The sequence below is a fragment of the Dermacentor variabilis genome, chromosome 11 (genome assembly GCF_050947875.1).
Source record: "Dermacentor variabilis isolate Ectoservices chromosome 11, ASM5094787v1, whole genome shotgun sequence".
NCBI classification, from domain to species: domain Eukaryota; kingdom Metazoa; phylum Arthropoda; class Arachnida; order Ixodida; family Ixodidae; genus Dermacentor; species Dermacentor variabilis.
The window spans coordinates 30,628,189-30,651,630 of record NC_134578.1 but is presented as its reverse complement, the minus strand read 5'-3'; the positions used below and the strand labels follow the sequence as shown (position 1 = coordinate 30,651,630).

At 45.1% G+C, this 23,442-nt stretch overlaps 1 protein-coding gene across 1 annotated transcript in view; it reads right to left on the bottom strand.

Moving 5' to 3' along the window:
- The window catches only part of Noc1 (Nucleolar complex protein 1), a 39,267-nt gene that overhangs the window by 5,274 nt on the left and 10,551 nt on the right, over nt 1-23,442 (bottom strand). The window contains exons 5-15 of the mRNA XM_075675408.1: nt 22,622-22,825; nt 19,987-20,184; nt 18,982-19,245; nt 17,589-17,768; nt 13,811-14,002; nt 12,477-12,643; nt 10,663-10,851; nt 9,337-9,522; nt 8,517-8,721; nt 4,784-4,958; nt 3,683-3,755 (exon numbers count right to left, since the gene is read on the bottom strand). Of these exons, the coding sequence (XP_075531523.1) occupies nt 3,683-3,755; nt 4,784-4,958; nt 8,517-8,721; nt 9,337-9,522; nt 10,663-10,851; nt 12,477-12,643; nt 13,811-14,002; nt 17,589-17,768; nt 18,982-19,245; nt 19,987-20,184; nt 22,622-22,825 (2,033 nt within the window). The remainder of the gene's footprint in view (nt 1-3,682; nt 3,756-4,783; nt 4,959-8,516; nt 8,722-9,336; nt 9,523-10,662; nt 10,852-12,476; nt 12,644-13,810; nt 14,003-17,588; nt 17,769-18,981; nt 19,246-19,986; nt 20,185-22,621; nt 22,826-23,442) is intronic.

Here is a 23,442-nt window from a genome sequence, read left to right as displayed (position 1 = left end):
ACAAATATTTGCAATAAATAGGGTTGCTAATCTTGCTGTTTGCCTTAAATAACAGCCTTGAACCTCTATCAAATGAAATTGATCTCAATTTTCAGTAGACCTCTAGTCACACTCCATAACAGAATGAATCAAAACAGCTACAAATACAATAAAACCTCGTCATACCAACCCTCGTTGATTAGCAAAATTGGATAATACGGACTCGCCCATTGTTCTCGGTAGGCATATGCATTATTTAATTATATCAAACTCTCATTTATTGGGACGTATCTGGCCGTAAACTGGTTAATTGGGACAAACGACGGAGCACACCTAGCGCGGACCACCACGAATGTGTGATGTAGAAGAGCAAAAGCCATGCTCTCGGCCAACTGAAACAAAGCGGCAGAGTCCACATTGTCATAGTCACCAGTGGAAACAATAGGGGAATGACCGAAACTTGGAACGCGTAGTGCCTATTTGTACTTTTATACGTCTAATGCTACACACGATACCGGGTTCAGAACTACATAGTCGTCATCCCTGATCATGTTGATAGCGATCGCGATTTCGTCCGTAAAGGTTGCGGCAAACAGCAGTTTCATTTTGACTCAGTGTGGACGTAGGCTGCATGCCTTCATGGCTGCCATTCGCGATCACATCAATAACAACCGCGGTTGCGGTGACCGGCAGTTTCATTTTAATTCAGTGCGCGCAGTTGGCTGCGTGCCTTCAGAAGTGTATGGCATTCCTGATCACGTCGATAATGACCGCGGTTTCAACCGCAGGGATTGCGGCGAACAGAAGTTTCGTTTTAACTCGGTGCACGCGTTGGCCATGCGCATAGGGTTACTGTGCTGACTTTAGAGGAAAAGCTGGACAAAACAAGGGAAGGTGGAAATTGCAACGACGCCGCCATGTTGCTACTTTTCGTTTTTATAACACTAAAAATAATAGAAATATGATGCTAAAATTATGATTTACACGTAGCATGTATGTATTGACAATGTGCAAAGCTCATTCTGTTATTTCGGGCAGATCTGATGACTATTTATAAAATTTCGATGTAAAATTCCCATTGCATGAAAGGGTGCGTTTGAATGCCCCTGAAATAGATGGCGCCACCACACCGAGGGAGGCTCGAGTTCGCGTTGATTGCACGTCTCATCTCAATCGCATCTCGTAGTGTGTGCCTGCGCATGGTGGCACCCTAGCAATTACCCATTTCAACGAATGGCCGCTATGGGGAGCTTTTGCCTCTAGAGATGATTAAGTGAACTCCATGGCCGTGTGCCTTAGAACTGCGTGGTAGCCATTTACGATCGTGTCGACAACGATCGCGGTTTCGTCCGCAGCGCATGCGGCAAGCAGTAGTTTCAATTTGACTCAGCGCAATCCATGCGCCGCGTCAGAAACAAGGCACGGAAACTGTCGAGGATGAAGACTGATTCTGCCGCGGCCCGTACTACGGCATCAAACTCGCAGCTACATTGCAGTGGACAGACGATCTGTTGCCGGCCAGCTCAATGGCAAAAAAATTATAGGGACGTGCACGCCGCAGCGAAAAACCTGCCCACTTGCATGAAGACACGGGTCGTGCAGCATGGACAAATGGGCCACACTGCGAAGGAAGTCGCGATACCCTCGTCGCTGCGAGCACTAATCAATCACGAGATGAGGAGAATTGCTCCCTGAACAAACATGAACAGATACAAACATGAAGAAATTTTCCACGTAAGTACATTATATTTATCAATTGCCTGTATTGTACCGTCTCGGTCTACTTTTCTTTTCTATGTCATCTCCTAAGAATAATTTAAATGCAACACTTTCACATTATACAGCCTTTGCCAAAAAAAAAAAAATGAAGCCACTGTATGCACAACTGCAGATCGAGAGTGCTTCCTAGCTGCTGTTGCACGTGCTATTGCTCAGGTCTAGGTAAAGAAGCAAGCTCTAATCCTGAACTTTCCAAAGTATCCTGTCACTGAGAATTTCAGGGATGCAGCATAACAGTTGCAAATCTGCACCATTCAAGCTGTATGAGAGTATGAAATCAGGCTACATGGTTTGTGCATAGCATACTAAAGAGCACAGATGACAGAAGAAAGGCTGCAAATTGCTTCAAGAAGAAACACACCATGAGCTTCTAGTGACTTCATTTCTAAATAAAAGGCAGCATAAAGACCAATTAGACCAAACCAGTGCTTTGCTAAGTTTCATTAGAAAGATTTAGGATGTCCAGTATTCTGCTAGATGCAAGTGGACTGGCCATTTTAGTGGATGAGTGGAGGCACAGAGCTCAACCAGACAAGCACAGCTGATACTGCAGTAACCAAGTGTATTTTACCTTACTGCTGGTGTAAATTTCCAGCAGCAACACGATTACACCACTGCAGGAAGTTTACGCCAGCAGAGAAGTGAAATACACTTGGTTACAACAACACTAGCTGTCTTTGTCTGGTTGAGCTCCGAGCCACTAGGTGAATGACACTGTGAAGGCCATTCACATTTGTGCCTCCACTCATCCTGTAGAACACCCAGTCCACTTGCGTCTACCAGAATACTGGTCATGCTAAAACTCTCTACTATTCCCCTTGTCATAATGAAAAACATTTGATGAAAAATCATCATGAGCCTTCTTATGTCTGCTGCAGGAAGAAGGTGCATCTCAGTGATCTCCAATTATCCCTGTCTTTCATAAGCATTGTCCATTCTATGCCCACAAACTTCATAATTTCTTCAGACCCTCTAGTTCTCTGCCTTCTTTGACTGCGTTCCCTTCTAGTTGGCACTGACTCTGTACTTAAAAGAGACTACATGTTATGCTTTACAAGGCCTGCCCAACTCCCCCCCCCCCATACCTTCCTATTAATGTCAACTTGAATATTGGCTACTCCCATTTGCTAATTCACACCACTGCCTTCCTGCCCTTTAATGTTATGCCTAGCATAGTTCCTTTCATTGCATGTTGCATGTTTTTTAATTACTCATGCTTTTTGTAAACCTCCAAATATCTGCACAATATGCAAGTACTGATAGAATGTAATGACTGCAATAATTACAGTGCTTTCTTTGGTTGCACACTGTTATGACTCGCCCAAGATGACGCGCCGTTCAAGCTATATGAAGTGCTTCTGACACCCAGATGTTTCAAGAAGGCAAGACGAGGGGGGGGGGGGGGGGGGGCAGCTCTACCCGTTGAAATTGAACTTTGCAGTTCCACCCAAGGCACCTGCCTCTCCTGAGCTCCGGATCAGCTGCACCCCATTGATCACCAAAATTCAGTGACTGCACATTGATGGAACTCTGTTAAGGGTATAAGTGGATGCACTGTTGCTTCCCCTCAAGTGATTGCCGTTCTATGTGGCAGGAGAACTTCAGATCTCCAGTGCTTGACAGGATCGTCGACCACAAAGGATCTTTAGGAATAGTATTGGGATTTGCCCATCTGGAGAAACCAGGGGACATTTCTGGGGTGTAGCAGTGTGTATAAAATAAGCAGCTCCACATTTCTTACTCTCTCTCATCTCTGAATTTCACTATGTACTATACAAACTATCAAGTTTTGCTAAGCTGCATCTAGTTACTCCCTGGTCCCTCGACTCTAGATGCCCGTGGTCAGTCTTCCGTGGTCCACCTACTATGTTGTAACAACAAACTGTCCTAGTCAGAAGGACTCTGGTGCAGCACATGTACTCACCCTTTACTCTTGACCTTGCCCCTATTAGGTAACTCTTTGAGAGGCCTCTTTCCTCCTGTGCTGAACTCGTCATCTGTACAAAAAAAGTGGCACCACATGCCACATCATTCACTGCTGCCTTCACAGATTCTTTCAGCTTTGCACACTCTACTTCATTAATTGAAATCAGTGATCAAAACACGAACAGTGGAGTGCGTGGATTTTGTGTAACCGAGATAGAAACACACAGCACAAAGATGTATGACTAACTCTGATGTGTCACAAAGACCACTGTGACGCATAACTGTTAGTCGTACACTTTTTCACCCTTTGCTTTTTACTAGGCAGAGCATTTCGTAGATTCAAATTTCAATGGGTTCATATCAGAGAGCATATCCCACTATTATAGGGAACGCACAGCCTGTAATCTGCCAACGATTGGAGATATTGTGCAAGGCTTACAGACAAATACTTTTGTATATAAATGTGTGTCCAACTACCTGTATCAGTCACATCTTTCTAATATTAAGGCAAAAAATTGTTCTAACTATACTCGCTTTATTACTGGTTAGGTTTTCCCTTCAACAGTGACCATACCGTGCAATGCAAACAATACAAACAAGATCCCTCACGAGTCAACGTCATCTTCTGCTATCAACAAAGCTTTGCTATTGACGCATGCTCTTCTGGCAATTTGCCGGCAGCAAAATATTCATACATAGCACGTGTTTCGGGTTGCAAAAGTTTGTGAACTTAACGTGACTGCTTCAATAATGTAAAAATGTCATCTTCGACAGCCCAGCAAGTTATAAATAAATAGCTGCTCCAACTGACAGACAAAAGTGGTGCATAGACACATTAGGCTTCTTGTTTCGTCAACAAAAGTCTCCTAATAATAAAAAAAAATGGGAGGGGGGGAAGCGAGGCAGGAGTTAGCTTCAAGCTAAAGGTGGCTCTTGACTGCAGACATTGGCAAGTCTCATCAGCACATTTCGGTGCATAATGTTTGTGTGCTCTATGCAAGTCTGACATGAGCTTGCCATATTTTCACTTTTATTTATTTTATCAGCAACAAATAATTACCCTAATAAGTTTACGCGAGCTTGAATATAATGAGCTTACCATCATCAGAAAATTCAATGTCTTCCTCTTGAATCTCCGATCCACCTTTGCCAATGGGCAGGCCTTTGAGGGCCTCCTGGTATTCTTCATCATCTTCAAGCCCCTCGAGATCATCATCTTCATCTGACTCTTCGTCATCAGAATCATCAGACTCTGCCCGGCCTTTCTTGCGTTTCTGAAGAGAAGGTATGATCTGCAATTCCTTACCTGAGTCTGAATAAACACTTTACGCTTTAAGAAGCTCTCAATATACACTGTGCAAGTTGCTCCAAGCAGAACCCAGTTAGCTAAGGCTTCCACTTCCCAATTTGCCATAGAAAAGTTGTGTCAGAAGTTCCATCAAATTTCACAATAACACTCCTTCTGCAGTTTCTACAATTGGGGAAGAAATAGTAAGGCTGACAGTGAATAACATGAGATACCCACCATGGTTGCTCAGTGGCTATGGTGTTGGGCTGCTGAGTAAGAGGTCGCGGGATCAAATCCCGGCCACGGCGGCCGCATTTCGATGGGGGCGAAATGCGAAAACACCAATGCACTTAGATCTAGGTGCACGTTATAGAACCCCAGGTGGCCAAAATTTCCGGAGTCCTCCACTACGGCGTGCCTCATAATGAGAAAGTGGTTTTGGCACGTAAAACTCCATAATTTAATAACATGAGATGACTCATCTAGCACGCATTTATTAACCTGTTTACCCTATCTTAACTCACACTCCAAGAGAACGGGTCCAGTACACACTCCAGGAGAATGGGTCCAGAAATAGCCTGTGCATTGAACAGTTCGATGCAAAATAAAAGATGCCTCCCCGATGTTGCAACAGTGCAACCTAAGAGCAAGTGCCATTTCTTTTGTCACCACAAGACAGCCGCAGAACAAGTGTTCACAATGACATGCCGCTTCCATTGCGAAAGCTCATTCAAAAGGAAAAATATTTTATATGCCAGGCTAGTGGCAACAGAACCACATCACGCATTCTCACCATATCAAAGTCTTTCATGTGTGGCAGGACAAACTGACGAAGCGATTAGTGCAGGCATGGAATTGTTAGTAGGTAGTGGAAGGGGTCAAGAAATGCAGAATATCAAAGGCAGTGAACAACAGCACGGAGGATGACATGTTGTGGTTCACAGCAATGAAGACCTGCCAAACAGCGATGATGACAAACATTACGCGTGAATAAATTTACATTTTGTGAAAGTTCACCAGGTTTCATTCTTTTTTTCTGATTTCAAAGTCAGAGGCATGTTACTTTTTTCTTATCAAAATTGGGAGCCCACTCTTTTCTGACTTTGAACCCATAGAGACTGCTTGAATGTTAGATTAGGGGGCATGTTAGATATGGGTAAATACGTATGGTAATCTTTCTTCAGAACTATTGCTGCAGAGCACAGCTTTAGGCAAAAATATATGCCATGCAGCTCCATCTATGAGACACTTCAGTATAGGAAAACCCCCCCAAGGCAAGAATAAATAAATTATATTTTTGGCTTTTATGTGCCAGAACCAAGATCTCATTATGAGGCTCATAGTGAAGGACTCCAGATTTAACTTTACCACCTGGGGTTCTTTAATGTGCATCTAAAACTGAGACAAAGGTGTTCTTGCATTGTGCCCCCAGCGAAATGCAGCCACAGCAGCTGGTGCTGAACCCGCAACCTTGAGCTCAATAGTGCAACGTGACAGTCACTGGGCTATTGTGGCAGTCACGCAAGGTGAGGTGAGAAGTGTTTCAAAATGCAAAGAACAATTACACTTTGCCTGGCACAATCAAACATCAGCCTTTTGTTCCATCAATAAATCCATCAATTTCATTTATAACACTAGTAACAACAAAGGAACAAAGTTGGGTACATGTTTTACCAACACCATGACGTGTGATGAAAGCTATGAATCATGCCAGCCAACCAGAACAGCAAGCCAGAACCCCTTGTCCACCTGTTATTTTCCTGAGCCAAAGGAATGGAAGATTCATGGAAGGATTAAGTAAATGGGCAAGTCGACTAAGCAGACGGGCGAGCTTCGGCGCGCCCAAACCCACCCGATCCAAGACCGCATTGTCTGCATTCCGCATCTTGCGGAAATGAGCCAATCGCGACCGAGAAATTTGATCCCGATTTGGCTCGATCGCGATCGAAAATGCGCTGCGTGACACCCGTATTAGACTTCTATGGATTTGTGCTATCTCACCTCAACTTTTCTGAGCTTTTATTGAAGTACCACTTATACAGTCTACGACCGATTTTTCGGACACGCGCGATAATTCGGATGCCTTCGCCCCGCCACCACAGTACCCCATAGAGTCAATGCATAAGAACGTCGGAAATTTCCGACGCAATAACCTTTCGCCGTCTGATTTTGCGGACCTTTTGCCATGACCGCAGGTCCAAACCGGCACTGATCGAAGCCACCACCACCCCTATTTTGATTATATCGCCGCCTCGGAACAGGCGCTCTCGCACGCAGATCCGCTGGCAGCAGTAGCCACCACCGCGGCAACGCTACGCCTAGCTACTTCGACGTTCGCTAACGGGCTTCTTGCTATTCGGAGCCACGTTTTTCATTTAAAGAATTTGCCACTGTCAGAAATGGCGCTGACTCCGCCTTTTTAATCCTCGCCAATGGCTTCCAAGCTCGGAAAGCACAACGCGTTGCATAATGCCGGTTCCCGAAAGACGGCTTCGCCTCAATACAGTACTGTTAGGCGGTGAAGCATACACAAAGTATTGCGGTGTAAACACCAAGAGTGGGAAAGGTCCATTATCGTCGGACGCAGTATGTATTCCTTGATTATAACACAGTACGAACACCGATACGCCTAATAAGTGTACTGGCAAGCCTTAAGAGCTATTTCGGACGGGCCTGTCGCGATTTGAGCACCTTGGGGGCAGTAAAAGGCATGCATTCATTTTTTCGGACTGCCTGATTTTTCAAACATTATCGTGGCCCCTAGGAAGTCCGAAAAATCGGACGCTGACTGTGTCGAATTCTTTCACAATCCTGTTGACTTGGTCATAACGAGGGTTTACTGCACAATTGTCCTCTGTGATTAATACGTTAGTGAAAAGAAGTATCTACTCCATTAACACATTCTTTCCAGAATACTATTCTAGGTGGACTTTTGCAGCACATGTGATGTACTGAGAATTTCAGAGCAGACATTTATCCTTTTTTTTGGATTAAATTTCATATTCAAATAACAACATTATATTCTGTGCAATGAAATGAGAAGAACCAGAGAAAAATAACAATTCCTTAGCATGTTTTCTTGATATGCGAGAACCACCTGTTACAATTTCGTTATGTTGCGGGTGTTTATGTACCTTCAAGGTTTTAAAATTTAATCAGTAGTGTGCGAAGAATGGGCACAAATAATTCAAAGATTGTTTGCACGCTGTATTTATGGCATTTTGCACACTATAGGGGGCAAGCTCCAAAGAATAGCTGAGACAGCTAATCTCAACATTTGGTAACATGTAGACTTTGTCTAAAATTCACGATTGTCTAAATCGTGTGCGCCACTAAGTCTACGTAAATTATGTTACAATTATAGTGGCTGGTACTCTGATCCTCAGGTTAGTATCAGTTTTTGTTCTTTTCTGCATTTGATATTACTTATAAAGCATTATGAGTCCTTCAGGAATCACTGAACTAGGAAAGTTAAGAGATCGTTAAATGCTGCCATAGCAGAAACAAAGAATAAGCTCTCACACAAGGCCAAATCTAGACTGACCTTGCTTTCAGACAAGGCCGAGGCAAAGTCCAGCTCTCCATCGACGCCTGGTTCGAACATGTCTAGGACCCGACCGACGTCGTCGCTGGCCACACTCTCCGCATCAGATGCAAGCTCCTCGTCGTCCGCCTCCTTCTTCTTCTTCTTCTTGTCTTCATCCCCAACTTTTTCGGCCTTGCGTCGCTCACGCTCCTGCTTGAAGTACCTGATTACCGAGAAGGAAAAAAGAAAAAAAAAAAACATGCAACCGTTTGATTCACTTGACAGGGGCAGATGCTCGACCCTTGTACAACATGGTTACAGAGTTGGGAAGACTGTTTTATATTTAAGAAACAAAAGGTTTTCCTTTTTTGCAGAGGGAGTGCTATGTCACAGTAACAATGTCTATAGAAATACAGTGTGTGCTACTTTAACATATGCCCCCTAAAAGAAAATAAAGCAATTTTAGGTCTGTATGTCAAAACAGTGATAAAAATTGTGGGCTTCAACATTCCTCAACTGCACAGTGGTTTATAAGGGATGATACAGTGGATGGCTCCACATCAATTTTGGCCACATGGGCGTGCTCCAACGTGCACCTACATCACACAAGCGTTCCTTGCATTTTGTCCTTATACAAATGCACGCTTTGCCAGGATAGAACCCATGACCTTGACTTGAGCAGCACAACACCACAACCAGTGGGCTATTATGGTGGGTTTTAACAAAGGGAGAAATTCATGCATGCTAAAAACACTCACATGTAACATTTAACAGCAAACTGAATTGTACATTCAGACCAGTCAGCCAGACTTGTAATTCAAGAGTGCCAGCCCCTCACCTGTACAGGAACGTCTCCTCAGGTGGAATGTTGGCCTCGACCTGTTGCTGGTACTGGCGACTGAGCACGTCCATTTTGCGCACTCCCTTGGGCACATACTGCCTACGCTTGCCAAACACGCTGGCAGCCTGGTCCTCCATGATGGGCTCATTGGTGCCGGTTGCCTTGGGGTTTCTGTATACAAACCTAGCGTTTGGAAGGAGAGAGAGACAGAATATGAATAACAGGGAAGCAGGACAGCACAAAGAACAGGCATTAACCGCTGGTATTCGAAAGGGTGCAGGATCTCACTCCTGTGTTTTCACAGGAGCGAACTGAGGGCTCGTGCAATGAGTGATGGATAAAAAAATGATAGGCTTAATGGATACAGGAACGCAGGTGTGTGAATTGGTGAGCAAAGAGGGGTCGCCGATATTCTAGATGAGATTAATTAAGAGAGAGAAATGGAGTTTGAAGAAGAAAATACAGCAGAATATTGGTGGTTTATTACGTAACTAGTGCCAAAAGAAGGAAGACGCAGTCAAGGATGACAAAGAACTCGGTTGTGTGATAAAATTAGGACATTTCCAGGTGTAAGGTGGAGTCGAGACTAGATTAAATTGGACATCATTGGCAGAAGCCCTCATCTTGCAGGGGCATAAAATATGCTGATGATGAAATAATGGACCAGTGATTCAGTGTTTCATGCTCTATACAGCAGCATTTAGGCATAGCAATTGACAGCACTGACTGCCATGCTAACAGCACCTGTAGCAGCAACAAAATTGCAAAATTGAAACACAAAACTTTGAAACCAAATGGCCAGTTATTGCAGCCTTTTTTTGAAGAAAACTGTTAGGCTTAACATTAAAGATAGCACTAAGGCTCTACGCATTATACATCACAAACCAGTAGATAATACTGTACTTCTTATAACCCCCACCAAAAATGCAAGCAATTTAAAACAGCAAAGTTGGGGTAAATGTTGTATGTGAATTTCACCATGACATGTGGCTTCATGACTGCGTGAATTTTGCCTTGAGATGTAGCCTAATGGTAGCCCGGCAGAGACTACAGCACCAGAAATGCTGTAAGCAGTATATGTGGACTCGTTTGGCAACGACTCACCCAAGATCTTGTGAATTTGAAGCTATATCTCCAAAAATGATTGGCTGGGAATACCACCCCTGAGAAGCATTTTGCTGCAACATGGACTTGAAAGCGATTGCCACTGATAATGGTTATCATCATGTTAGTGATGGTGATTAGCACGGTAGTTTCACAAACATTAGAAAAGTGATCAGCCAGAGCATTAATGTGTGATTCAGAGCACACTCTGTTGCTCACCTGTCGAGGAAGCGTGACAGAGTGAAATCCTGCAGCGGGTCCCCAGGGTATGCAACGGGCTGCCCTCGCAGGATGCGCTCGGCAAACAGCGCCACTGACGGGTGGTGGTGGCGACTGAGGTGACGCAACTCCCAGGCAGGGCAGAACTCCGCGCCACAGTAGAGCGGGTTGCGAGCCAGAGGGTCATACCTGCAAAATAAGAATAATGTGAAGTCCTGCAAGAGAAACTCTAACTTTCACAGAAAGAGCTGGACTTGTACTTTAATGCACATGTTCGACTACTACAGTAAGACTTTATTAATTCAGATTTCATGGGACCGACAAAAATGTTCGACTTAAACGAATGTCGAATTATCGAGGCCATCAAGAAAACAAACGAATGCGTACTATGTCCGCACACTTTTATTTACTGAATGAACCGGCACATTCTGCTTCTATTTGGCACAATATCAGTGCAAAAGCTGCAATTCTCGTAATCTCGTGACTGATTAGCGCTCGCTGCGGTGAAGGCCTCGCGACTTCTTTCCCAGCGCAGCCACGGTGCATGCGTCTTTATGAGATGTGCTTTTTCACTACCACGCAAGATTATATTTTGGCCAGTGGACTGGTCACCAACAGATCGTCCATTCATCAAGATGCAGCCAGTGCTCTTCATCCTTGACAGGTTTGCACTGAGTAAAAATGAAAGTATTCTTTGCCACAAACGTCGCCAATGCGTGCACCGAGTCAAAACGAAACTACTGTTTGTGGCAACAACTGCGGAAAAAACAGCGGTCACTATCGGCACGATCATGGATGGTGACTATGCAGTTATGAAGGCACACAGCCGACACACTGTCATGAGTGGCAGTAAATTCAAGAATAAAGGCCTACAAAGGCTTCACTGGCACAAATAGGAACGAAGCATTCCGGCGTTTCCATCATTTACATGATTTCCGCTGATGGCTATGGCTTTGCAGACTTCGCCACTTCGTTTAAGTTGGGCGCTAGCACTGTTTTGGTTATTTGTGTCACACATTTCCGGCGCTCCGCGATTGCCAAGCTCCAACAGTTGTCCAAATTAATCAATGTGAGGCCAAATACGTCCAAATTAACGAGAGTTTGATAGCATTCAATAATGCGTATGCATGCTGGGACCACAGGACGAGACCAAATTGTGCGATTTTCCAAATTAACAAGGTTTTCTTGTACTGCCTTAGCTTGGGATCTTCAGCCATTATGAGCGTTTTATGTGGAGCCACGATGAATGCATCAATCATGATTGTGACAGTAAGCCTCAACATTCTTGATCATAATTTGTGATTGTCATTTGTAATAGAGCCTGGCACTCAAGATGCGTGGATACATTAGTTGAACGAATAACTGACCGATGTCAGAAAACCAAAATTTATGATTTACAATATGTACAGATTTGTACAGATGTACAGTCACCTGACCAGAGAATGTTTTGTCGAACTCCTGACTGCATCAAGATATATAGAACTATCGGATCGGAAGTCGGACCATTATTGATATGGAACAATAGCTGAAGAGAGTTCTTCCAGGTAAAGAAAGTTCTAGGAATCTGAGTGCAAATCAAAGGCTACGCTCTCAGGAATGTGAAAATATAGGTTCCAGAACAGTTGGCATGTCTGAATATAAACTACATGCACTCGCACAAGTCAAAAGCTTCCTTCCTTCTCTGCACTTGGTCCTTTTCACTGCATCAACATGGCGATACATGTAGCCTCCAGACCTTAAAGAGCCACTGATCAAAAAGCTTCCTCAAACCCTCAAGTGCTGCACAGAAAACAGTCCCAGAAGGCGTCACATACCCAGTTCTCCGTCGCCGCTCCACTGTCATGGCTCCCGACTCGTCAACAGTTGTCAACTTTGTATGAACCCAGGAACCTGTGCTTTGCTTTTCGCTGGTTGTTCCTGTCCGACGGACACTTGGATCTGCCCGTGCTGGCTTTGCAGTGTCTGCAGCTTCCCCATTGTCCTGACGAATAAAGGGCATGCACTTGATGTCTTACATGTCAAAAATACGCAAAAACCTTATATGAATGCCGTAAATGAAGATCTACTGCTGCTTTGCTCACAGACCTTACTTCACCATTCAGGATTATGCTGTTATACCACACTGCCATAGCTGCACTATTTTGCTTTCTGCAGGTGATCACTTTAACTGCATTATCATGGTAACGATGTTTACACTTGGTGCAGAACGCTCACTTTCTATATAGGAAACTCTGCGGGCACAGTTACGAACAAGAAGGGGAACCTAGGGGCTCGAGTTTTTGTAGTCACTACCATACGAAGTCAAGGAAACCATAGGGCAAATTATTTGTTGTACTTATTGAAGTGTAGAAAAGGTAAAGGGAAGTAGATGTGAAAGGGGAATAAAAGTTGGCCCGTTTTTTCGTTCACTTTCATTTTTCTTTGCCATATTCTTCCCAAATTTCAATGAACCCTTTCATTGTCCGGTTCTTGTCAGAGGTGACGCAGTGTTGGTTTTTTTTTCTTGCTCTCAAATATTGTAAAACAAACACAATGGGTTATTTTTGGTGAAATTCAAGAAATGACACAGATAGTAGCAAATACTTTTCTTGGTCTGGTTTTCACAATCCTATTTGACAAGAAGAGTGTCGAAAAGAACATGGCGATACAGAAATGCAGTTACAAACTAGTGGGTCAGTAACACAGAAAGGGTTAAAACAACAAAAAATTTCCCCCATGCTTTCCTTGGCTTCACAAGGTTGTGAGAGCATAGTTGTTACTTCTATAAAATGATGGGCCCACCCTAACGCGACTGACAGCGTGCAGCACACAAACAAATTGCAAATTTGTAACCTGACACTAGTGCCACAGAATGCTCTGCAATGAACAGTGATGCACACTCGAGCAGTCAGATTAGCTTCAACCGCCAACTGTGCTCGCTGCTACGGTTGTCACAAAAGTAAAATATTAAGTCATGCAATATTTTCATTTAGTGTCCTTTGAAATGTTGTTTTACTTTCTAACTTGCTATCGCAAGTAAACTTCTGTACTACTACCCATCTCAGAGACACGTATGACACACAAAAGGCTTCAGACAAAAAAACTTTACGAAGCAGCACAGAGACAAAGCATAACTTGATAGTGCAAGCACTATAACGGTGACACTCACACTATCATCTGGAGCATCATCATAATGCTCGCCATCACTCTCGTTGTTGTCCATTTGCACAGCACACTCAGGGGCTTCGTTGTGGCTGTCATCAAATGTCCGAGCATCGAGAAGCGTTGGCCGTAACTTGAGAACTTCAGACACGAGGAAGAGAATGCCACAAGCCAGATGCGGAGACCGGTACAGGCACGCCTGTAGACCAAAAATTGAAAACGGTTTGCCACAAATGTACTAGGTCATCATGTTTATCACATTACATTGAAGCAGTTTGTTATGTTCGTTTCGAAGCATTCCTGGATGATTCTCAAAAAAACACGAGCGCAATTTGTTTCGTAAATAAAAAATTACCGACGATTACGTTACTTCCTAATGTGAAATTTGAGCGCAGCAAATAAGCTGTTTCACCTTTTCGATAGATTGAGGCAAAGATATCGAGCAACACATGTATGCGCTATCACAGAATTTTTTTTTTATTTTTCACACGTATTCCTTTAACAAAGACTCCACTAGGCAAGCTTCTGCTTCGGCGGCACGCACCTCTGGATTCTGACGGCGACGGCGCTGGGCCTCTGCTCTGGCAGCTCGTTTAGCAGCAGCAGCAGCAGACGGAGGACTTCCATCGGTCGTCTCGCTCATGGCTCAGAAAGAACTGGCAGATAATTTCGCAGTGGCGAACGGCAGCGGCAGTTTCGGCTCGGGCGGTGCACATATACAGATCCGCCGCCACCGATCTGGCTCTCTGATTGCCACCGCACAGGGGTTGCATTGGAGGAGGAGCAAAGAAAGGAATTAAGTTCGAGCCGGCGCTTTGACAACCGGAGACTCGCAGGAAGAGGGGGGAGGGGGGCGGCGTGTACACCCAGCGGCAAACGATGGGGGCAGAAGCGCGCGCAGCAAGCGGACAACACGATAAAGGGAGGAGGGAAGAGATAGCAGCGACTGACTGATGCCGCTGACGCCGATAGTGAGTCAACCCCAGCTGCGGAGTTGGTTTCAGGGACAACGCCGCCGATGCCGACACAAACAATATGATACCCTCGCTTCCGCAGCGCTAAGAACCAGGTCTAGCCGTGGGAAGGTGGTCACGTATTCGTCGACGTGCCGGGGCCTACGTGAAATAACCGGCGCGTCGGCAACTGAAGAGCACCCTATCCGCCACACAAGAACAGGGGGGGGGGGGGGACCCTTTCCTCCTCTTTCTGCATGGCGGCGACGGTGTTCTATGCAGTCACGTTATCTTGACTCTCCAGCGGCGTCAGCGGCATCCAGCGGTATCAGTCGGTCGCTGCTAGCGCTGGGGGGATGAAAGGGGGGCGGAGCTGGTTACGAGGCCGACGACAACGCCGACGACGACGCGAAACCCAGGAACAGACGCCAAAGAGCTGCGCTCTAAAAAAGAAACAATTTCAATGCGCCATCTGTAATTCTGTGACTAAGTTTCTTTGTCTCTCGAAAGCTTGAGTTTATCTTTGCATTATTTACAGTAGAACCCCATTGACAAGTTCTTCAAGGGACCACGTTACAAAAAAAAAAAAAAATGTAACATACAGGAAAGCATAACAGCGAGGAAGAGCAGTAATAGCCACAGTAATGTCAGAAACAGCTCTGAATGGTTGCTAGCGCAGTTACAGTCAACGACCAATTTTTCGGACCCTCTAGGGAACGTAAAAACGTCCGAAAATTCAGGCAGTCCGAAAAAATGAATGCATGCGAAAAAAAAAAAACGCACCCTTTTTCTTTTTTTTTTCAGATCTAGAGGTAAAGGGCGAAGTAACAGGCTTCCGAAACCCTGCCACAGCATCAGTGAAGTGGCTATAAAAAGAGGCATTCAAAAACTCTGTATGCAGCCGACTGCCGGTTTATTATGTACATGTGCATCGTCAGGCAGCCGGTGTTATTGCTGCAATGGCTTGAAGAACTTGTTGATTGTTGTTTTGAGGGCGTTTTGGTTGCATGCGATCATATTCGCCTCGATCTGAGCAAGGGTCATGTCAGCACTGTACACCGATGAAAGAGTCGACAGTGCTCGCGTCAACTCGGCGCTTGTAGGCGGCGCAGGCATTGGCTCCTCATTTTCAACATCGGAGTCTTCTGAATCCCCCACAACCTGACGGACTATTTCCTCATCAGTCAGTTCTGCACGGAAGTCGAGCTCGTAGTCAGCGTCAACAAACTGTTCAAAAGTTATTTCCGTGGGTATGGAAACCCCAGCAGAGCGGAGGTCATTGATCACGTCGTCCGACGGTACTGCTTTCCGCGCTTCGATGCCATCAGCGAGGACGACGAAGACGGAGTGGGCGCCATCAAAGGCAAGCGAAATCCTCAAGTTGCGAACAGTCGAGTTCGCTGACGAGCGTCGAAGCACCTAGGCCTAGCGTCGCAGAGCACGCTTGACACAACAGCACAACCACACACCACGCTAGCCAAAATGTGGCCTGCGCAAACAAACAAAAAAAAAAGGCGCCGCTCTAGAAACTTCGCCGGAGGCGGAAGTGCGGCGATGAACATAGCCAGCGTGGCCAGACCAAATCGGTGTGTGACGGCTAGATTCGGCTAGTTGTGGTTCAAAGCGGTGATATGCTTCGGCTGCAAGTGGATTTCCTTCGCAAGGGCGCTGTGCGAGGAGCCAAAAGACCTTCCGTCCATCAAAAAGTCCGAAAAATTGGACGGCGGGGGGTTCGAGCGTCCGAAACTTCAGATGTCCTTATACATTGATTCTATGGGGCTCGTGGCGGTGCCGCAAAGACGTCCGAAATATCAGGCATGTCCGAAAATTTGGGCGTCCGAAATTTCAGTCGTTGACTGTATTACATGTCTTGCACTCGCACTGTAACCAGGGATGGCATGTGAGGTTATGCACAATTAAGGGACACTACAATGTTTCGTCACAGTGTCCCTTTTCCACTCTTGGTATGATTCATCGTATAATAAGGCACTATTGAGATGAAGCTGGCTAAAGAGAACTGGTGGTAATCTAATTATGATCTTTGCAGGCCCCAAAATAAATGTAGCTCTGTGCTTTGTGGTTCCCTGCAAGTTTTAACCGATGTACAGTTTTTCGGGTGCTTCACCACCTGCTCTGTGCACATTTTCTCCTGATGATAGTGATGCCCACGAATTGCAAACTTCGGTTGCTTGTCACAACGTATCAGTCGCTTGTTGCCATGTGCTGGTCACTTGCTGCAACACATCAATCACTTGTTGCAATGTGAGAGAGCAAATTTCCCTCTGCACCACTAAACTTACGTGACCGCTGCATTCAAATGCAACACAAGCTGCGGGAAGATTACAAAATGGAGACATATCAAATGAAAATATAATACGTGGGAGTTAATGTAATTTGGGTCAGGACTGTGTAAGCATGACATAGCAGCTGGGAAAAATGCAACGAGGAACGTATCAATAGGATTACACTGTATACTTTATTTTATTAGATAATCAATAAAAGAAAAGTTGACTGTGCAAAAATCGCGTTAAGCTTGCAAAATTTTAATTTAATTGCTTGTCTATCTTTCTGTAGGCTTGTTGAAATGGGTTACTTAAGTATATTCAAAAACAGCATGTTAGAAATGTCGCTGAGGAATCCTTGGAGGCAAATGTCTTTCAATATTAATGTTATTTAAGAACAATGCCTTGGAGTACAGAGGCACAAGGACAGGTATAGTGTGCTTCTGTGGACACGGATCGTTTACTGGATTCTTAGGTTGTCACCGAGCGCAGTCATCCCAAAATGCACTCCCAATAGCATAAAGAAACGTGGCCATCATAACGCCATTACCTGCAGCAGTCGCTTCAGAAATGCTTTGACCCGATTGTTCTCTGTATCCCGCTTGAGCGACTTGTAAAGGAGGTTGAGGAACATGGTCTGGTGACTTGAGTGCTCCAGCGCCGGGTCCAGCGCCTTTCGGTAGAGGGCCCCGTAGAAGCGATCCGACAGTGAGCTCTTGGCATCCAGGATCTAGCAAAAGCCGAGAGGAAAGTAACGTGTGAAGAGATTACGGCAAAAAAAATTACCTATGTGATTCTTCACCCTGCTGATGCGAACAAACAAGGCAGCCATTAGCCGAGATGTGAAAGCACTGCGTAGACGTTGTGCCACCATATTATAAAGAGTTTGGATCTTGTCCACATTAATGGGTATAATAATTGTTGGTCTCATGCTTCCCTCCTCCTTATTTCATGCAACACATGGTAATTACAATCTGTGTGTGTATGCATACAAGACATAAGTGCCACAGAAAGAATAGGGAGTTGATCAACACTGGGCTGACAAGGCAAGCCAACATTCTGACAAGGGTACTTGTCCTCCCAAAGAAACAAGGAACTTCCTTTTGCCCCGACAAAGACACGCACCCTTGTTGGGAAAGTTTGCTCAGAGCTGAGGCTTCTTAAGGCAAACCTTGAGGCTTGAACTATGGGACAGTGCAAAAATAGGTGCCCCAGAGACCCTTTGAAGCTGTATTCACACGATGGACGTCACTGCGACATGTGAGTCATGTGACACATGAGCTACCCAGGAGACATACGTCGGATCACTTCACAACCAGCATTCAGAAGCCAGAGAGGCCGACGATAAAGCAAACTCGACTTTCACTCCCCAAAGCATGGGAAATGACGCAAATGCATCAGAATGCTGCGCGCTTTCTAACACAGCTAAACAGCTAACATCATGAGCCACATGTTTGTTGCTTGCATTTCAATACGAGTGACATAGCTGCAGAAGGCCTAAACATGATTCCCCATCAAGGAATATCACTAGAACAACTTCATAATCTTTATTTAGCCTTTTGTAACACGCCGTGCCATCTAGTGGTGCTGCTGAGAAGTTTGCGCATGGCCTCCGAGATGAGAAGCATGCCGTGCCAGTGGCTCTGGATGCTGAGAATCGTTCCCTTGTTTGACGCATTGTACACATTGCCACATACTCAGCCACCCAAGTTGGCCCAACCATTGGTTTCGAACAATGTACCCTCAGCACAGCAGCCTAATGCATTACCCATTCGGCCATAGACTACCCAGTGACTTAGGTAGTCTGGAAAATGGTTAGGTAAAAACACACATATAAACATAGCTAGCTCCCAGAGAGTGTGTGAAGCACCATAAGAATGCTAATGCATTAAAAAGAGTTAAAAAGTGCTATGTGCATCCAGCTTAAATGATTGTTCACCGACCTGGAAAAGTAGGGTCAGTGCCTGTACCGCGATGTTGAAGTCGGTGAGGTGGACGAGACGGAACATGAGGTTAACTTGGTCGTCCGGCAAGCCCTCAGCATCACTTGCTCGAGCATAAGGGAACGCTCGGTTGACACCCGTCAGCAGCACCTTCATGGTACGAGCATCCGCCACCTTGGAACGCTGGACGCACTTCTTGAAGAAGGTGAAATAGAAGGACACCAAGGAACGTGCCAGCAACACATCATTGTCCGAGAGAAGGAGCTGCACGAACAAGAGCACCGGGAGTGAGAAGAAAATTATCATATCTGCTACTCAATCATAACACACACTTTTTTTTCTGGTCAAGCTCACTAAAATATGGTACGCGTAATAAGACCGAGTAGAGAATCAAAACTGCAAAACATTTTGGCAGAACCCATCTATGATGATCGTCTCAGTTAAGCAAGAGCAATTCGCACAGCATGCATACTTAATTCGTTTGGCTTCATTGTTTTTGCATTTCAGAATCAAAATAACAAAACATTGGGAACATGGAAATGTACAGGCGCTGGCCGGGAACTTTCAAGTTAGCAGAAAAACTTAATCAACAAGACTTGAATTAAAAGCAGTATCAATAACATCGGGAGACAGAACATTCAAATACCTCACTGACCATACAAAAAATGAATTACGAAAGGCACCGCTTCAAAACAGAATCTCGCAAACTTTCAAATGATAATCCCATCTTTGCACACATTAGTGGGCTGCTTAGAATACAACTCTCTAATCATCCCAGTTTTCAGGAATCACATTGATAGACACTGCAGTCAGAAGCGTTACTGAGTATTGAAAACATTTTTCAAAAAGGAATGGTAGGTTGAATGCCAAAGTTCGGCGATCACAACTCGTTCTTACTTTACAGAAGCAAACCAAACAGCACTGGAACATGTGTTACAGACCCCTGTAAACATTTCCCTGCTGAATTCAACTATGCCTTTGGCAGAGCCACCTAACTGCACTCACCTGGCTGAGAAAGCAGAGGGCGTAATATTGGGCTTTCTGTGCCACGTTGGGACGGTAGACGAACCGGTCTACTTCGGTCAGTACGGCACCCTTCATGCGCGGATGGTGGTTGGTCAGCTGCGTCAGGTAGTGGGCCACCCGCGAGGCAACTGAATGCATGCGGTCACCCAGTTTGTTGATCAGTCGTTCCAGCAGGAACTGAAAAAGGCAAGGTGGAGAGAGAAACTAATGATATGCTAGAAGTCTTAGGGAGGTCCAGCACTGCATAGACACTTCCTGGCTTTAAAAAATTAAATTACGGGGTTTTACATGTCATAACCACGATCTGATTATGAGGCATGCCGTAGTGGCAGACACTGGAAGAATTTCGGCCACCTGGGGTTCTTCAACGTGGACCTAAATCTAAGTACACGGGTGTTTTCGCATTTCACCCTCATCAGAATGCGGCAGCCGTGGCCGGATAACAACGAGACCTTCGATCTCACCGTTTTATGTGCTTGCTCACAGCAGAAGAGCTGGGCAAACGCAGAGAATGTGATGCTGGAGGTCTTGCCTTATATGTACTGTGTTACTCACAACTTAAAGACAGTTGCAGACAGCATCATGAAACATCGTTCCAGCGCACAAATAAACACGGACGAGCAGAGAGGGGCAACAAGAACACCGGACTTCAACTGAATGTTATTCTCGGAAAACAGGGCTGTATGTAGACAGGGAAGCAGTGCTGGTGCACCCAACCGCTCAAACATATTTCCTTGAACCAGGCCACAGTCATCAAAGACGGCAAAAATCAAATGAAGGCAAAAGTTTCACATCACTCATGAACCATCTTGCAAACCTCCTGCCCTACCTAGCCAAAGCGACATTCACGTTTACCCTGAGCTAAACACGTCTGTTTTTCCCGAGCGCTACAGAAGGAGCACTGATGCAGTAATCCTTTTCATTAGAGATACAAAGAGCATCAAAAATCTCCTAGTTTTTCTGAGTCCTGATGGTGTTGGTGTTGCTTGGTGTTGTGCAAATTGAGTATTCAGAAAAAAATGGGAGATTACTGAAGCTCTTTGCATCTCTAATGAAAAAGATTACTGTGTCAGTGCTCCTTCTGTAGCACTTGGGAAAAAAGAACGTGTTTATCTCAGGGCAAATGCACATGTCGCTTCGGCTAGGTAGGGCAGGAGATTTGCAAGATTGTTCACGAGTGATGTGAAACTTTTACCTTCAATTGTTTTTTGTCGATTTTGATGATTGCGGCCTGAAGTAAGTTCACGTGAACTCAGGTATCATTTGTGCACTTCGTGCTTCCAACGTGCAGCATAGTATGTCTTGATCACGAGCACACCACGAGCACACCACGAGCACACCACCACCAAGAGCACCACCACCAAGAACGATGCTCCTTTGATTGTAAATCATTACAAAATCAGCAATGTAATAATAGTAGCATCACATCTTGCTACATGAAGGTGACAGACCTAACATTACATCGAATCACATAACTTATGACTTTCTTTCCTGTGACGCACCCTTCTTGGGTTGCGAATGCAAAGAGTGAGATAAGTCTCTCAAGCTTTCGAAGCTGCCTGCTATGTGGAGTAGAGCCATCTTAAAGGGCCACTCACCAGGCCCCATAGAAAATTTTGGTTATACGCTGAAAGTCGTTACATGTTCTCTAAGGAGCGTTCTGCCACAAAAATTTTCCAAATCGGCTAATTATTAGCAGAAATATTTCAGTGCTGCGAACCCATGATTTCAGGAGGAGAGCTTCACTGTATAGCGAGACACTCTTTCCACTCGCCCCATCTAGCCTCCGCAAGCTAAATTCCTTCCTGCATTCTCCCATACCGGACCTCGTGGATCACACGATGCATACATCACGGGCCCCGCCTTCATATTTTCTCCTCGTTTTTTTTTTTTACGGCGCTGCGCATTTTTGCTAACAGCGTTGCGCATGAGCTGCTGTGATTGTCTGGTTTCGTGCAGTGCAAGATTTTGAGCGATGTGCAAAAGGACACACGACTAGCGGTATAATTCAGTGCTACACAAATACTGAGGCGGGACAAGCACATCGCAGAGCATGATCATGCGCTAGAACACGGTAGAAAATGGCAGTTTTGGTACCTGCGCACATGACTGCACGACTGTGGGAACAAGCAGACAAAGCAGAAGTACATCTCTCTTGCTTCGGTGCGAAGTAAAACAAAAAAAACAGATGTTTGTGCGTTTTATTATTACTATAAACCTCAATTCATCAATTCAAGCAACACATCACACAAATAACAGATGTTGCCTTGAATAATTCTCTAAGTCACGTGTCACCACGAGCGACATCACACTGCGGACCCAAGTATGTAGGCCGGGACAGGGACAATGAGGGACAATCAGGGACAATGAGCAGGGGCACCAGCACGTCATTGTCCAGCTTTGAGTGCGGTCGCCACAAGGGAAAGGGAAAACGGCGTTCGGATTGAAATTTCAGATCTTTCCGCGGCAGGTAGCGATGCAGTTCTTTGCAAACACTATCCTTAGCGCGCATTGTATGCTCTGCACTTGTCAGCTCAAAATGGCCAGACCTGGTGAGGGGTCCTTTAAGGGTACACCCCTGTCCCACTCACCCTCAATCGTGTGCAATACTCACCAGTTCTTTCTCAGGGTGGTACGTGAGCATGTGGAACATGCACGTGACAGCACGCAGCTTGAGCTTCTCCACCTGGTCGAAGGAGACCGTCTCCACGGACTGCAGGAACGTTGCATACCGCTGCTTCAGCAGGTCCTCAAAGTGCCAGAGGAGCAGCGTCCTGGACTCGAGAGGGCCATTGCCATTCAGGCTCGCCAGGGGGCGCTGAGTGCATGGGTAGCCAGTGGGTCACGTGACGTGAACGCGTGAACTGGTCACACGGCAGGCAGTAGACCACACAATCATTTCAAAGTGGCACTTCTCCATAAATAAATTAGGCATCGCCTCCGGTATTTTCAATGTGTCACGAGCACGGCCTAATCTCGGAAGTCATGCCGAGCAGCTGGGCTCGTTATCAATATTATGGTTTCTTCAATATTCGTGGTAAGTTTTAATGGTGGCGTGTTCTTTTGTTTTTTCAATTTTGATATAAGAAATGTACATTTTTGCGTGCTTTTCATGATGCACCCACTCGCATTTCAAACGAATTTCTGGACGGAAGCTGCTCTATATCTAAGCTACTTGAAACTAGGCTTTTTTATTTCCCGAATTTCATTTTAGTATCAATCTTCACCTTAAAGGCCCAAAGGAATTGCTTAAGGGAAAGTACTGACTCTGACTTCTCATTGACAGCTCGGCAAATTAATAATGATAAAAAGCAATAACAAACAAGGCAATCGGGTACGGAAGAATGCAGTTTGTTGATAAGTATAGTTTACTAGTAAGAGCGTTTCTAACTTAGGACCACAATTACACGGTATAAGTGCAAGATAAACTGTATA